Source organism: Bombus vosnesenskii, unplaced genomic scaffold (assembly GCF_011952255.1).
Source record: "Bombus vosnesenskii isolate JDL3184/JDL3185 unplaced genomic scaffold, Bvos_JDL3184-5_v1.1 scf7180000013348, whole genome shotgun sequence".
Taxonomy (NCBI): Eukaryota; Metazoa; Arthropoda; class Insecta; order Hymenoptera; family Apidae; genus Bombus; species Bombus vosnesenskii.
Window position 1 is genome coordinate 1,318,996 of NW_022882984.1, and position 15,352 is coordinate 1,334,347.

At 27.7% G+C, this 15,352-nt stretch overlaps 5 protein-coding genes across 9 annotated transcripts; 3 read left to right on the top strand and 2 right to left on the bottom strand.

Moving 5' to 3' along the window:
• Nucleotides 1-254: 254 nt before the first annotated feature.
• Nucleotides 255-5,364, bottom strand: LOC117236330. 3 transcript variants are annotated; one of them, XM_033499171.1, is made up of 12 exons: nt 4,860-5,364; nt 4,154-4,791; nt 3,962-4,074; nt 1,968-3,882; nt 1,770-1,900; nt 1,593-1,682; nt 1,402-1,488; nt 1,147-1,313; nt 899-1,069; nt 753-827; nt 560-671; nt 255-490 (listed from the first exon to the last, which is right to left on the bottom strand). In XM_033499171.1, exons 1-11 carry the CDS (start codon nt 4,875-4,877, stop codon nt 561-563), a joined length of 3,516 nt encoding a protein of 1,171 aa, XP_033355062.1. In that variant the 5' UTR covers nt 4,878-5,364; the 3' UTR covers nt 255-490; nt 560. The 3 variants fall into 3 exon arrangements, 2 of the variants coding, with proteins under 2 accessions (XP_033355062.1, XP_033355060.1); XM_033499169.1 differs by having other exon boundaries at nt 565-671; nt 4,860-5,363; XR_004493836.1 differs by lacking the exon at nt 255-490 and having other exon boundaries at nt 618-671; nt 753-830.
• A 1,108-nt stretch (nt 5,365-6,472) lies between these two features.
• Nucleotides 6,473-9,080, bottom strand: LOC117236390. Its single transcript, XM_033499296.1, has 7 exons — nt 8,946-9,080; nt 8,353-8,563; nt 8,084-8,285; nt 7,897-7,994; nt 7,664-7,800; nt 7,260-7,595; nt 6,473-7,182 (listed from the first exon to the last, which is right to left on the bottom strand). Exons 2-7 carry the CDS (start codon nt 8,398-8,400, stop codon nt 6,837-6,839), a joined length of 1,167 nt encoding a protein of 388 aa, XP_033355187.1. The 5' UTR covers nt 8,401-8,563; nt 8,946-9,080; the 3' UTR covers nt 6,473-6,836.
• A 254-nt stretch (nt 9,081-9,334) lies between these two features.
• Nucleotides 9,335-13,463, top strand: LOC117236389. 3 transcript variants are annotated; one of them, XM_033499294.1, is made up of 10 exons: nt 9,335-9,418; nt 10,356-10,649; nt 10,759-11,535; nt 11,611-11,851; nt 11,935-12,152; nt 12,219-12,473; nt 12,580-12,728; nt 12,803-12,926; nt 12,999-13,174; nt 13,236-13,463. In XM_033499294.1, the coding sequence occupies exons 1-10, from the start codon at nt 9,416-9,418 to the stop codon at nt 13,339-13,341; spliced, it is 2,343 nt and encodes a 780-aa protein (XP_033355185.1). In that variant the 5' UTR covers nt 9,335-9,415; the 3' UTR covers nt 13,342-13,463. The 3 variants fall into 3 exon arrangements, with proteins under 3 accessions (XP_033355185.1, XP_033355186.1, XP_033355183.1); XM_033499295.1 differs by lacking the exon at nt 9,335-9,418 and adding an exon at nt 9,789-9,903; XM_033499292.1 differs by lacking the exon at nt 9,335-9,418 and adding an exon at nt 10,129-10,227.
• Nucleotides 13,464-13,712: 249 nt separating this feature from the next.
• On the top strand, nt 13,713-14,218 carry LOC117236392 (MIEF1 upstream open reading frame protein). Its single transcript, XM_033499298.1, has 2 exons — nt 13,713-13,992; nt 14,103-14,218. Exons 1-2 carry the CDS (start codon nt 13,837-13,839, stop codon nt 14,139-14,141), a joined length of 195 nt encoding a protein of 64 aa, XP_033355189.1. The 5' UTR covers nt 13,713-13,836; the 3' UTR covers nt 14,142-14,218.
• Nucleotides 14,175-14,982, top strand: LOC117236391 (probable peptide chain release factor C12orf65, mitochondrial). Its single transcript, XM_033499297.1, has one exon. It carries the CDS (start codon nt 14,198-14,200, stop codon nt 14,714-14,716), a length of 519 nt encoding a protein of 172 aa, XP_033355188.1. The 5' UTR covers nt 14,175-14,197; the 3' UTR covers nt 14,717-14,982.
• The last annotated feature ends 370 nt before the right edge of the window (nt 14,983-15,352 follow it).

Here is a 15,352-nt window from a genome sequence, read left to right on the forward strand (position 1 = left end):
TTTAGCATATATTAATTCATATAAAAGTTATATATTTTTATTTGAATTTTAATTTTATTGATGCTGGATTATTGTACAGTTCTTATGTTTTTAACTTAGAAATGCAGCATGTTTCTTACATACTTTATACAATTGTTAAATTACACCATTAAACAATAAACTCAATTTTATCTTGTAAGTTTACTTAATTTTTCTAGTAAGTAGTAGTACATATAATATCCTCTTTCAATTGAAACAAAAATAAACAACATATATCAGCAAACGAACAATAGTCATATATCTGTTTTTTTATTTAAAAATGTAACAAAACACTTACACTATATTAGTCATAACTGTAAAACGTGCGTATAAATAAAATTTTTTCAACGTCGTATTGCTTTATACATGAGAGACTTGATCATCTGATAATATGTCGTTTTTACCTGCAACATCTTGATAATACGTATATACTACATCACGATATTTTCCAGCTGATGGCTGATTTCCAAGACTGAATAAATATACGGTATCAATACTACTGAATGTAAGATCACAAAATTGATATTATAACTGTAAATACCTTACATTTGTTTAGGAAGAGTGCTAAGTGACGTATTCGGTTCGATATCTTTTCTCGCGTTTGATCTTGTTTTTGTCGGTTTCGTTGTAACAAGATTTATGCGAGATTCATGCTACGAAAATAATGTAATTACATACTTGGTAATTTTATAAAATGTATTGATAAATATAAATGTCGTTGAAGAATCTCTTACCAAATTTTCAACATTTATGGATTTTACATCGTCTTTACTTATTATATTTCCGGAATTAAATGTCATTTTCTGATTCTACTAAAGTAAAGAAAAAGATTAGAAACCTATAGAAAGAGAAAGACAAAGAATTAAACAAGTGATATTACCTCATATGCGGGAATATTTTTATCATCACTGGAAACGCTTGATTCTGATACTTCTTGCAAAGCTTTTCTCTTACTTCTTGTTACAATCCTTGTGGGTCTGTTGTGTCCGACTAATTTTGTATTATTTTTAGTGGGTTTAACCAATTTCTCTGGTGAAATTGTAGGTACATTCTACGATAATAAATTTAGCACTTTCTTGTAAAGTTCAGCACATTATAACGATTACATTAATTAATTATAGTTGTTACCTGTGCCAATATGTTTAATTGTTTGTTTTTGCTGCTATCACTTCTGTTCTTCCTCTTTTTTATGTCGTTGCTTTTAGCAGAAGACTTATGAGGAGAAACTATTAGAGAGTTTTGAGAAGTACCAGGATTATATACTGGGTTGTTGTCTTTTAGAACAATGCGCTCTCCTGAAAATGGTAAAGGCTCAAAAATAATCATGTCATGTATGATATGTATCATTTTATAGATGAGAAAAAATAAATCTTTATTTCTTACCTCTCCAATAACTTAATGGAGGTATTATTCTTCTACCTTTTGAACTCACACCAACATTTATAATGTGTACCGAATCGGTAATATCAGCTTAAACACAAATAATTTCTCTATTTAGAATTTGAAATAGATACATACTTCCAATATCATTGATTACTTATTGTTATTATTATTATTATTTATCACGAGCTTACCATTTTCTAATGATTTCCATATTTCACAAAACTGTTCTATATTGGTGGGGCAACCATAACGACACTGGTTCACCAACTCTTTAGGTACAACTACATAAAATAGAATAATATCGTTAATATATAAAATATAATTATAAATATTTTAATGTTATTAAATATTATATTTCAAGTTCTAACCATGTTTCGTATCATTTAAGTCACCAATTAATTGATAAAATTCATGATGAATTGTCTCGACCAATTTTTGTGATACTCGGCGAAATATTATATCCGTTTTAAACTTCCTATGTATGATGTGGCCAACTTCGCTACATAAATATAATGATGTGTTTTATACCAAATTAATAATGTGCATTATACAATTTAATTACTTACTTTAATAATTTTCCCTCAAAAATTAAATGTAATCCTGATTTGGATAAAATGTTCGGTGTCCAAGCAGATAATAATTTCGGTTTACAATTATTCATAAATTTATTATCTCTAGAAACTTTTAAATTATCCTGTAATGACTTTTTCAAAATAATAGGATCGACATTACTCGATTGAATGTTACTGCATTCTTCAGAATATTGCGTACTATCAGATAATAAATTTGAGTTCGTTATTGAAATAGCATTAGATTTCATAGGAGACCTTTTCTTTGTCAAATTTCTATTTTTAACTTTTTCATTTAAATCTTTAATGGCCTTATTTTCGTCCTTAATTACATTTACCTTTGGATCTTGTAAGAAACGTAATTGTGTATTTCTAATTTCTATATCAATAGGAACTGAGCTAATTACAACAGGCTTCGTCATTTCAGTCATGGTATTTTTTGGATGTAATAATAATTCTTCATATTGTTGACAGGATGAATGATTTTGATATTGATCGTTCTTATGTCTGCTTTCCTGTAAGTAAGAATTCGTTTGCGTCATTGTATTATTGCATTTTTTAACCATAGTAAACTCAGGATCTGTCTGTTCAGGATCAGGATTGTCTGTTGTATTTTTATTAGAATATTGCAAATAGTTGATAGGTTTATTAATAACTGTTGAATTCTGTTGTACAGAATGTTTCTGGATTTCCTGTGTATCTTCGATTTTCGTAAAATCATTTGGTTTTCCCCATTGTTCTCTTCCCATGATATCAGATTTCACATATTTATCTACATCATTTTGAATATTTGAGCTTATATATCCCTTTACCTTTAAATGAGCCCTCTCGTCTTCTATAATACTGATACTAGAATCATTAAAATTTGTAACATTTTCTTTTTCAGACCTTATTGTTTTTATATAGCTCCCATTATTGTTATCTGACATAATTGATGGTGCGTTTGAAATATATTGTTTTTCTATGGCATCATGGTTTTGATACATTGTTTTTTTTCGTATTCTACGTTTACAAGGCTTCAGTAATATGTCTTTCTGTCGTATTATTCGATTTATCGGTATCCTTGGAACCCCTACATAAATTTCATTTTCACTATCGGAAGTACTGATATCATTATTTTTACTCATTTCCGCAAAAGTTCTCTTTCTTCGTAATGAATTGTTATGATTTGCAACTGTACTATTTACAGAACGTTGCAGTGAAATTGATTCAGATTCTACCCAATTTTGAGACTTATCATTTATCCCATTATATCGTTCTTCCACTACATGTTTATCTCCTTTCAATTTTGAATTTTCAATATTAGATCCATTATATTTAACTGTCCCGTATGATACAACATAATTTAAGCAATCAAATATTTCAATAATTTTACCCACACACTCTTCATCACAATTTTTATCTGTTAAGTTGTTTACAATAACGTTCAATTTATCCTTCAAACTGTTCACTGTAGTTTTAGTGCAATTCAAATTTATATTTTCTTTATCATTACCATATTGATTTTTTAAAGATTGAATGCTGACTTCTCTGTAAGGCGAGTTCTTAATTGTATCAGATAAACATGTTTGTGTGAATGAATCACTTTTTTGACAGCTACGTGAATTGAGATTTTGTTTTTCCTTTGTTTGCAAAATATTATATGTACAGTCAAGATTAACTGATGCTTCAGATGCATAGAATTCTTCAAAAGGCATCAAATTTGATCTTTTATTCTTAGGGCTTTTTGAATTGAAAAATGTGATATCTGTTATTTCACTTCTTAAATCATCATCACTATCTGTAATGGGAGTAGGCCAACGAAAAGTTGCACTACATCCTTGCTGTACAAATGTTCTCCAAATTTGATAAACATTTTCCCAATCATCAGGAAATCCACTATAAAATTTACCTCGAACATAATCTGGTAATTCTAAATATAAAGAAATAATATACAATATATACAAAACATAAACATGTGCACACATACATAAATACTATAAGATATTTACCATACTCATCATCAACAATATTTCCTTGCAAGTGATACAAATGTTTAAAAACGGATACTATCTTAGTACTTGTTAATCTTCTTACAATAGGCTTACTCTGAGCAACCTTCCCACTAACATAATAAAATCGATAGTAAATAAATATTAAAAAGCAAATAAATTAAAACTCTCAGTATATATTGCATATCTTACCACTCAATTTTTCCTTTAATAACCAACTCATTTTGTTCATTTAACATAACTTTCCATTTTGTAAACATTCTAACATTTTTATTTTCAAAATTATCACAACTAATTTGTGAGGGAATAAAGCTGTCAATATAGTTTCCATCGTTACTAGAAAATCTGTGATTTCCTTTTTTCTTAGGTGATTCAATGTCAATATCAGAGGAATTACTTCTAATTCGTGGTAAAGATTTTGCATTAGGAGATGTTAAGCTGTTTAATTTCTTTTTGATACAAAAATGATTATTAAAGTTGGGTGGTGGCATCATAAGATGATCTTTTAAACAGTCATTTTCTTCTCGAAACTTCTTAACGCTAGATGTAGCGATCATTTTGTGATTACTATTAATGCCTTTCTTTTTCAACAGTATATTCCTCAAATTATTGCTTGAAGAAACAACTTCACTATCAATTTTGGAAACTTGTAAAGATGGAATATTAGTAGTAGAGTCAAATGGATCTGCATTAATGCTTGAAATACTAGGGGATGTAAGTAATGGCCATGATACATCTTCAGTTCTGTTTTCCTGTCTAAGTGAAGCTAATTTTAAAGTTCGTTCTAATTTTTTGTATCTTTCTTCCATTTGAAAATCGGCAAAGTTTACCTATAGCAATATAAATTTTAAATTTATAAAAAATGTAATTTTCATTACAATATTTAGAATATACTTACCTCAGTCATGTGTGTCATTTAAAAATTTCAATTAGTTATTCACATATACATATGTATATATTTAAAGTTTATTGTTTTTAATTAATTCTTCTTCTGTTCTTTAAAATTTTGTTATCTTACACTTTCATACCATCTGAGATACACAAACACAATGTAGTTATAATATAGTTCCTATATATTTATTAAGTATTTAGCATAAGGATTTCAATTGATGTTCATCTCAGATGTCTTAACATTGTAATCAACTAATAAATATCGAGAGATACAAATTAAAATGATACACCTACTGTTTAAATTCTAAGACATCAAATCTACGTATATTTAATTTTTTATTTTATTTTATTTTATTATTATTATTTTTCTTTTTTTTTTTTTTGGTTATATCTAAACCAACCAACATTCGCGCGGAATTTCAAGATTTTCTACCAATTCAAATATAATGCACAACTCACAACGCACAACACAACCGTTTTCATTTCTCAGTGGTTCTCAAATAGATTTATGATACATATAAATACAATTACAGTTATATAACTATGGTACGATCAGAGATGAGTTCTTCCAGAGACGACCATTTCTGCTACGACCAACGTTTAATTCATTTTCATCTTTATACGTTATATAGTATGAAAAATAAAAAAATCTTTTAATATTTTGTATTATATTTGTTTCAATAGTCAAGATACTATTAACGAGAATAACTAAATACATTTTTTTTAAAATGTATCATTTCAATTGATATAGAAAGGTTCAAAATTTAATAATAATTACGTTTGTAGAAATAAATCTTTATATAGATGTGTTATTATACCTCTTATTAGATTTTATTTTAAATTATACAGTCCTGCATAATTAAACAGTAACTATCGTCCATACAATTTATATCTCGATTATCTTGGTTAACTATCCAATATCAAGTCATAACCATAAAAATTGCCATACCTGGTAGATTCTAATACGAAGAGCTATTGCGCGGCAATTATAAGTATCGTTGTTTTAAAGAATAATTTTCTATTATGACAACAGCTAATAACTGATTAATTTTTACATTTTTAGTATATATAGATATCTTTGTATCTTTTAAAATATTTCTTTTATATGTTTAATGATATTAATTATTCTTATTAAAATTTAATGAAAAATACAAAAAGAGGTTTCAGGTGAAGGAGAGAATAAATAAAACAAAAACTGACATTTAATTATTTTTTTACAATCTTACCAAATAAATAAACATTACAGGACAGTTTTCATGTTTACATCACTTACATTTTATTAAATGTTATGTCAAATTATTTAAAAAATATAACAAAAAATAATCACTGAATCATTCAATTATATGTTAAGTCTCAATTTTATATAAATAATACTAGAAAAGAAAATTATATATGTACACAATACTGAAATATCATACGTGTACATTAAGTGTAAGGTTTTATCATTCAAAGCTTGAGAACATAGCATTGCACAAATATCGATTGTAACATTTTCATTGTTATTTGTATTATTACTATTACTATTATTGTAACTATTATTATTATTCATTTTCATATTCTTTCTAATCATCATTGTGATCATATTTTCTGTCGGAGAGAAATATACTGTCACTTTTCTGATTAAAAATGGTACAGTCATATATTTTTCTATTTATTTTGTAACAGCAGAAATAATCATACAAGCTAATACTTTTGTATCCATTAAGCACGAATATTTTGTTTTTATATTAGTAGTCTATAATGAGTAAAATTTGACTAGATTTTTACATTAAAGATTGCGTAATTTTAATTTGATATTACGACTATCCTACTCCAAGCTGTATGCATATAACTAATACTATCTTATTAAAGCAGATATAAGAAAACGTAGATTGTTCTTTTATTAACAAATATACCGTTGTTAGAGTCTTTCGTAATTGTTCGTATATAGGTAAAGAATAGGAAGTCTGCTACATAACTAGTATATTAACAGACTACTTTTGTTTTATGATTTACCACCCGCAGAATTATCAGCTTCGCTAGATCCTTCTGCTGAATCTGGAAATTCTTTTTGATGACTTTTAGAACTCCTATCCTTGTAATCTCGTCGATGATGATGATGGTGATGATGGTGATGATTTTCACTATCTCTACGATCTTTTTGTGAAATGTTTCCTCTATATTTTCGATTACTCTCATCGCGATAATAATTACGATGACCACGAGATCGATAACATAGAGATTCAAACATCATCGTATCTAATTTTATATTGCCATTTTGAAGTTGTGGTAACATAGTCGAATCCATCTCCGTCTGATGGTCTGATTTATTGTGTCGATTTCTTCCGTTCCTGCAATATGGTACTATAAATAAACTGTAAAATATATATATGTTGAAATAGTAATAAACATTTTAAGTCCTCATTACCTAAATGACTTGTGATGCCAGTAGCTCTGTAATGGTGGAAATATATGAGGAGTTTGTTCTTGTATAGTGCTCGTAGGTGAGCCGCGACTATGATGACTATTATTACTGTCACGGGATCGAGCTCCTTTATTACCATTCATATTTGGTGATGTTGCTTTCAATGTTGCAATTTGTTCTCTCTGGTCCTCATTTTGTTTGCGTAATCGTTTTATCGCTGCTTCTGTGCCTTCAAAGCATGCAATTAAATGTGCTCGAGGGGAATGAAGTCCTACTTGAATTCCTACATCTATCATTGACTTCTTATTTATCTTTTGTTCTTCTATTGAACTCAACTTTCTGCAATGAACAAAATTATTTTTATAATTTATAATTAAGTACTTCCGATAATTATTGCAACTACTAACTTTTTCTGCTCTTCAATAATTTCAGAAAAATACTGATTTTCTGTTCTAAGTACTTGTAAAGATATTTTGGTATCTTGTAAATCTTTCTCCAAAAGTTCCACTTGTAATGGTGTAACATTCACACATACTGGGCTACCCTGTAAAAGAGAATTTCTAATTAAAGTTCCTGATATCACACATGAGCATATACGCGTATACATCTACATGAAACACGTCAAGACTGTAAAGCATACCTTTGGTTTCACAAACCCACTTCCATTATCTTCAGGAGAAGAAGGACTGCTAGGTACATAAGTAGATCCTTTTGAGAATACTAATTGAAACTGTAAATCTACACATAATTACGAAGTATTAGGGATTTATTTATCCATGGAGAAACAAACATATTATTGATAAAGAATGTTATGATTTACTGCTTACCTCTATTTTTTTGACGTAATGATTCTACTTCTTGGTGTAAAGCCACCAAAGTTGCTTGATGTTGTTCTTGTAAAAATTTCATATTTTGTTCCAGTTGAGCTATTCTATCAATATTTATAGTTTGATGTCTTATACTTTGATTCAATCCTTCATTCCTATCTGTTAATGTTACTATATCTCTCTCTGATGGTGATTTCTTTCCCTAAAAGTAATATGTGTATTATTTAGATGAATATTTATGTTTTAAATAAAATATAACTGATACTTACTTGAGGAAACGGTACAGTTGATAATTTAACTAATACTGTAGATGCCATTTTGAAAAAATGTATGTTTACTTGATATATAAGGACATAAATATTAGCAAATCAATGACATATAAAATTTTTTGCACACACACACAAACAGAAATCACAGAGATATAAATTACTTTCTTATTTAGAAAAAGCTTTTCTTAGATGTATATCATGTTTTGGAAATCTGAAAAGGTATTACACTATAATTTGAAACAATTCAAATAAAACATCATCTGATATAAAAAATAGAAGAAACATTGAAATATAAAATATTCATATAATGAAATACACTGTTTAAAATGTTTAAATGACTATTAATTTGAAAATTTAATATGTTTTAAAATGCAAATACAGCAATATCGTTTTGTTTCTTAACAGAAAAGTAACATATCGTTTTTCGTTACCATTAAGATCATTCCATAATATTAAATTGTTATTCGGCATATTTTATCATTGTAAAAATATAAGTATTACAAAATGATATGTGACAAGTACAGAAAATAAAAAGAAATAAAAATAAATTAAATCTGTAGAAAGAATGAAGAAATTGTCTTCTTATACATTACCAAATCAGATTTAAATTTCCAGACGTTTTGCGTAATAATAGGCGAAAAATCGACAACATGCAAGTAATCGGGAGCCTGGTGGATTGTGATTCTGCGCCTGAATTTCCTGACGTCACGTCGAACTAACTAAGGATTGGTTAACGGTTTAGCAACAATTTTGCGGTCACTTACAATAAACTGTTAAGAGAAATTTAGTCGTTTCTAAGAAATAGTTGATTAAATATATTTAGATAAGGAGATTTGAAATTCTTGGGAGCACGTATAGCAATGTATTAATGATATCATAACAGAAGAATAATAAAGGTTGATCGTAATGCTGATTACTTGGATAATTTGAAAAGCAAGCGCGCAAAGGTATAGATCGTCAGGTAGACTATTCAGATACGCAGGACAAAACTCGTTCACAACCATGACACTTGTATTTTCTATATCCTTGCGCGCATGAGTATTGATCCAATGATACTTAACAAATGGTAGCACGCCTTAACCGCACCCAAGCTTTTATCAATACTATTTTAACTTATTTATTTATATTTGCATTCTGTAAATCTTCATGAGTTAAAAATTTGTCCAACTAAAAGAAAATTGCTTCATTTTTAATACATAATCATATTAAGAATCATTTGTCAAAATATTTCTATTGTAAAGTTTCCTGTAGTTTTCTGCACTTAATTGATTGTAATTTCTAACGAAGCAAAAGAATTTTTGTATTGATATAATATTTTCCGATGTATTAAAGAAATTGAACATTGAGAAATTACAATCTAAATTGTGTTTCATTTTAAATATAAGTAAAAATTATTTATATCAACTAAAATAGACGTGTATTTATAAACGTGTGTTTTTAGTTTTTAAACATCTATGCATACATATGTATATATGTACATAGATACATATAATATATAACATTCAATAGAGACCTAATTTCGATGTAAAAGAATACTCTGAAGTATTTTTGGTATGTTGTCAAAAGATCGAGGTTAAGATGCTAATTTAACTCCTGTTCAAAAACCGAATAGAAGACAATTTTTTAACTTTCTTCTATATTACTATTCGAAACAAATAGGGTTACACCCATTTTCCTCGAGTTCACACATCCTTTGAGATAATTTTTGCCATACTGTCGCGTAAACAAAAAGATTTGATTGTCGCTTCTGCAAAATTTTAATTCATCCTAGAAAAAATGTCTTTTATGGTAGAAAATAGACCAACCAATGAAATAAGCAATAAAGATAGAGAACATTTTCTTTCTTTAGAAGTAACTGAAGATTATAGCTTTAAGGTATTTGTATATGTAAACATATATATATGTATATATATACACATATATAAACATGCAAGCATATTTAAATATATATAATAATTAAAATGGCAAAAACCATTAATATAAAATAATATCTTTTGTTATAGTATATACCTGAAAGTCATTTTAAACACATAGTAAGAAATGTACAGAGACACAGACGCAAAGAGGATGAGGAACGTATATGGGCTTCATTCGTTAAAGAACAGGAGTTAAATAGTTTGAGGTTTGACAAAAAAGATGTTGACTATTCTATACAAAATATGAAAGACCTGTTGCAAGAAAATATGCAAAATGTAGATAGAGAACTTAAAAGACTTGAAGAAGATGCCCTCCCTGAACGAAGTAAAGGAATTCGAAATCCTAAATCTAATGTTAAAAATGAAGTGATTTATACAAAAGTAAGTGTTTTGAAGCTTTTATTTTGATCTATGTTATGTGTACCATAATGTGTTAATTCACTATATTGTTCTAACTTACGTCAAATTTTCATTAATTCATCTACGTTAGGTAAACAGCATCGGGGACAATTATTCAAAGGAGAAAACGTTAACAAAGAATAGGGGTACATGTAAAACTAATGTTTCAGTTCCAACTTCTCGGGGCAGTAATATTTATATGTATAGTGAATCTGAAGGACAGAAAACAGTTTTTAAATCTAAGGCTAAAAAGTCTTTGTCAGATTCTTCTATCACAGAGAAAAAATGTTATACAAACCAACTTCTTCGTGCAACCAACCATTTTGAGAATAATTCTGATACAGATTCAAGTAATAACAAAGATGATATTGTTTATATACAACCAGATCCATTTACCATACAGAAACTATTATCGATGCAAAAGAAAATTGCTGAACTACTAGATGAAATATCATTTAGATTATGCAGAATTCCTTTACCAGATGGTGATAGTGATTTGAAAAGAAGACAACAGCAAACACTAGAATTTTCTATAAGATTTTCAAGAAATTATCTGTACAATCTTAACAGACTTGTTACAAGCATTCAAAGACATATCAGAGCTATTTCTCCCAGACTAGGATTAAAACAATATAAGAATATTGTATTTCATCAAGATATGATAAAGCAAAAGCTGGTTGCTGCTCATCAATTATTAATACAAGCTCTAACTGCTTATTATAAACATATTCCAAACTCTATCCTTGAGGGTCATTCTACAAAACTTCAAGATGTGTTACAGGTTGTCTACAATCTGATAAATATTTGTGATAAAGTTGAGATTTCTACTTACTATTTCTGTTCAGGAGATACTACAATTATACCGTTGGTAATGCTTAAATAGGAAATTTTATTATTAATATTTATAAATTATACAATTTATTAAAAATGTATTCTTCTGCAGGGGAAGAATCTTCAAAATAAATGTGATGCTATTTTATCTAAATTAAAGTTAAATTTAGAAAGTAGATATGGATCCACAAGTCACAAGAATGTACAACCTGTAATCACTACTGCACCAATATTTTTACCTAACAAAGGGCGTTGCAATCGCAAGAATCTATCTAATCGGTTAAGCATGTACAGCATGGATGTTAAAATGTCTAAGGGTAATCTAAAGAGAAGAAACGATATAAGAAGAAAAAGTATACGAAAATTATTTCAGGTTTTATATTACTTGGTACATATTATTCTAAATATGTTATAACTTTAAGTGTATATTTTGCAGGCTATACTTATCAGAAAGAAAATGAGAATAATACTAAGGAAATCGGAAATCTATACGCTCAGGATTATACGTTACCAGAACTACTATATCCTAGTCCTATAACGCGTACAACATCTTCCAGGGACGTTGTTCAGATTGATTCCACGAAAAATATAAATAATTCTAAAGAAGATGACATTCGAACTGTGATGGATGGATTAACGATAGATTCTGAAAATGTAAGACATATTAAAAATAAAATATCTTAAGGAGGATTTAACAAAACATTGGGTTTTATAAAATAGGATAGTAATATAGAAATTCGAACTAAGCGTAAACCTGAAACAAATAGTGGACAACAATCGGTCGCAATACGTAAAAGGACATCTACAGAAATGCGAGAGGCGAAAAATACGAAAAGCAAAGGAGTAAATATTGAAGCAAACAATTTTACTAACGAGGAGGATGATTTAATTAAAAAAGTAACTACAATTCCCAAGGAGCATTTGGTTGCACTAGCTCCTGTAATAAACGACTTAGTGGCTCTTGTATCAAAAAAGGTAACACTCATTGCAGTTTATTTTATATTATATATACATATATGCATATATATATAATGAAAATTAATATATTATTTAATATTCACTATTGTGAATTATATTATAGAAAAATGAATTGGAGATGCAACCTGTTTCGGAAACGTCTGTGGAAACATTAAGAGAATTTTTACAAAAATATCAGTCACCTAAAGATTGTGATACTAAAGCTTCTTTAACAAAAACCAGTTATGAACAATCACATTGTAATCTTAATGGGTAAATAGAATACAGTAATAAAAATACATCTTCATTAAGCACAATAAAATTGAATATTTTATGAATTGCGACAGCTTATCTGAAATTAAAAGACACAATGAAAATGTACAATTAATTTGTATATCTTCTATGGGCAAAGTTCCTAAAATGACACATTGTGATGCTTCGTGTCAAGTAGATTATGAAACAGCACTAAAAGTATGTGACATAATATACTCCATCTAATTAGAATAGATAGAAATTATATATGTTTTTTAACAAAATCTCTAGATTATTCATAACGGAAAGGTTATTGATTCAAACATCAAAAATGGAGTGCAGCTTGCTATTTCAGAAGAAACTGAATTACTATTTCTAACATACAGATGTGAATATAAAAAATTGTGTCAATCAAAGCCAATGTATTCTAGCAATACACAAAATAAACCATGGGATATCGTGGCATGGTGAGTATACTATCCTATATATTTCTTACAAATTTTAAATGATAAAAATATTTTTAAACAGGATATCTGATAAATTGATAGAGGAGTTAATAATTGAAATAACAGAAGAGTTACAAATGAATGATGTAATTAAAAAACTGTTTGAAATGGAATTTCAAGAATTATAACAGCGCAACGTTCGTTTATATGGGATTAATATAGGAAATCATATTTACAAACCAAATAATTTTTCAAATGTTTTTTATTCAAAAGTACAACTTTTTAAATAAATTATTACTTTGTATACTAACGTGTAATTTATTTATTCTTTTATGTTAAATCTATTTGTAAAAATAAAATTGGTATCAAAATATTTTAATAAAATTATTAATAAATTAGTAATGGTAATAACATTAGTGATAAAGTTAAATGTAATCAAAAGAATTAATCATATATTTTTTTTATAAATGAAAAATTGCAACTGTGATTATTTGGGCGTGTTTATACATATATATGTTAAAATATTAGAAAAAACTTGATCGGATGATTTATCCCTTAGTAGTAATACGCAACGCTAACATTGGGAGGTTAGGACGATTCGTAGTTTTAATGATCAGAAAATCTAATAATCTAATAGTTTAACGAACGTCAGAAAAATTGTAATTTTAAAATAAAAGTATAAAATGAGACAAACGATTTTAAAATTATACAAAGATTTATTGCGCTATGGTGATAATTTGAAGTATACAGACAAAGAATATTTTCGATACAGAATTCGTAAAAATTTTAAACAAAATAAGCATTTAATTGATCAAATAGAGATTGACTTTCAATTGCAAGTAAGTAATCATAAAATATAATGCATTTTTGTTATAAACTTCCAGTTGCAAATGCGTTTAAATAAAGTAAAACAATATACATTACTTAACGTAAAGGTTATTTTTTTCAGAAAGGACAAAAACTTCTACAAAATCAGCGAGTATTGTAAATCTATAGTTCGTTATAGTGAAATTGAACAAATATAATTATATATTGTTTATAGCAATGCTGAAGCTGTTAAATAGAGCATATAATAATCAATCTTATGATACTCATATATCGCCATTGATTGTTAAAAAAATGTACGGATTTTTATGTCGTGAAGTCAAGAACAATTGGAGTAACCTATTAAATAGCCAGGAACAAATTCGATATAAATCATACAATCGCTTCTTGGATTATTCAAAAGTACCCAGGCTAGAAGAAAATGATTTACAAGAACAACATGTTAGAGGATCTGGACCTGGCGGTCAAGCAACTAACAAGACGAATAATGCAGTAATTTTAAAACACAAACCTACAGGATTAGTTATAAAATGTCATCAAACTAGAAGTTTAGAACAAAATAGAAAAATTGCTAGAGAGATATTGTTAAGAAAATTAGATAATTTAGTGAATGGTCTGGATTCTCTGGAAAGTCAACAGGAACGATTAATGAAAAAAGATTCCATTAAGAAGAGACAAAAGAAAAAAAAACTCGCAGATTTGAAGAATACGTTTATGGAACGCGAGAACTTAAAATAATCGAAAATATAATATATTATTTAAACAATTTGTTGCTCTAGATATTATATAATATCTTATCTAATAAAATTCAAGTCAAACACAATACTATTTTTGTATATTACACAATAACGAAGTATAATATAAATCAAGATAGGTTAGGAGCATGTAGAATCTCGTTGTCATTTTTAATGGAAAATTCATATCTTTAATAGTCATCTCTTTTTTGAAATCGCGAAAGGCTTACATTATTTTTCATTGAAATAAAATATTTAGATATACTCTCGCAAAGGAATTCAATGTATATATATATATATATATATATACATACATAACATATATATACATACATATATATTGAATTATATCTTACACTCAATGATGCGTTTTGTGACAGAAAATTATGATTTGCTATAATGAAGCTTGTTTACAGCACAGCGCATTCTAAAGCCTGGTTTTACAAATAAAAATAATTTCTTTTAGATGTACACATTTTTTGTACAAATTTGTACCGAAATAAGAAAATAAAAGAAAGTACTTTCTTTAAACACAGATATATATACATACGCCAACTTTCTGATTCAAGAATGCAAAGACTGCACCAAAATATCAATGTACAAGGTTCTTAATAGAACTTTAGAAATCGGAAAAGGACAT

Bases quoted from the DNA above. Each gene is read 5' to 3' on its own strand.
- LOC117236330 (XM_033499169.1), bottom strand. The intron at 4,075-4,153 runs GTAAGATATGCA...TTATTATGTTAG, and splicing joins ATTAAAGGAAAAATTGAGTG to TGGGAAGGTTGCTCAGAGTA. The intron at 1,070-1,146 runs GTAACAACTATA...TTATTATCGTAG, and splicing joins AATTAAACATATTGGCACAG to AATGTACCTACAATTTCACC.
- LOC117236390 (XM_033499296.1), bottom strand. From the start codon at position 8,400: ATGGCATCTACAGTATTAGTTAAATTATCAACTGTACCGTTTCCTCAA. The intron at 8,286-8,352 runs GTAAGTATCAGT...TATTACTTTTAG, and splicing joins CAACTGTACCGTTTCCTCAA to GGAAAGAAATCACCATCAGA. The intron at 7,995-8,083 runs GTAAGCAGTAAA...AATTATGTGTAG, and splicing joins ATTACGTCAAAAAAATAGAG to ATTTACAGTTTCAATTAGTA.
- LOC117236389 (XM_033499292.1), top strand. From the start codon at position 10,129: ATGTCTTTTATGGTAGAAAATAGACCAACCAATGAAATAAGCAATAAA. The intron at 10,650-10,758 runs GTAAGTGTTTTG...CATCTACGTTAG, and splicing joins ATGAAGTGATTTATACAAAA to GTAAACAGCATCGGGGACAA. The intron at 12,474-12,579 runs GTAACACTCATT...ATTATATTATAG, and splicing joins TGGCTCTTGTATCAAAAAAG to AAAAATGAATTGGAGATGCA.
- LOC117236392 (XM_033499298.1), top strand. From the start codon at position 13,837: ATGAGACAAACGATTTTAAAATTATACAAAGATTTATTGCGCTATGGT. The intron at 13,993-14,102 runs GTAAGTAATCAT...TATTTTTTTCAG, and splicing joins AGATTGACTTTCAATTGCAA to AAAGGACAAAAACTTCTACA.
- LOC117236391 (XM_033499297.1), top strand. From the start codon at position 14,198: ATGCTGAAGCTGTTAAATAGAGCATATAATAATCAATCTTATGATACT.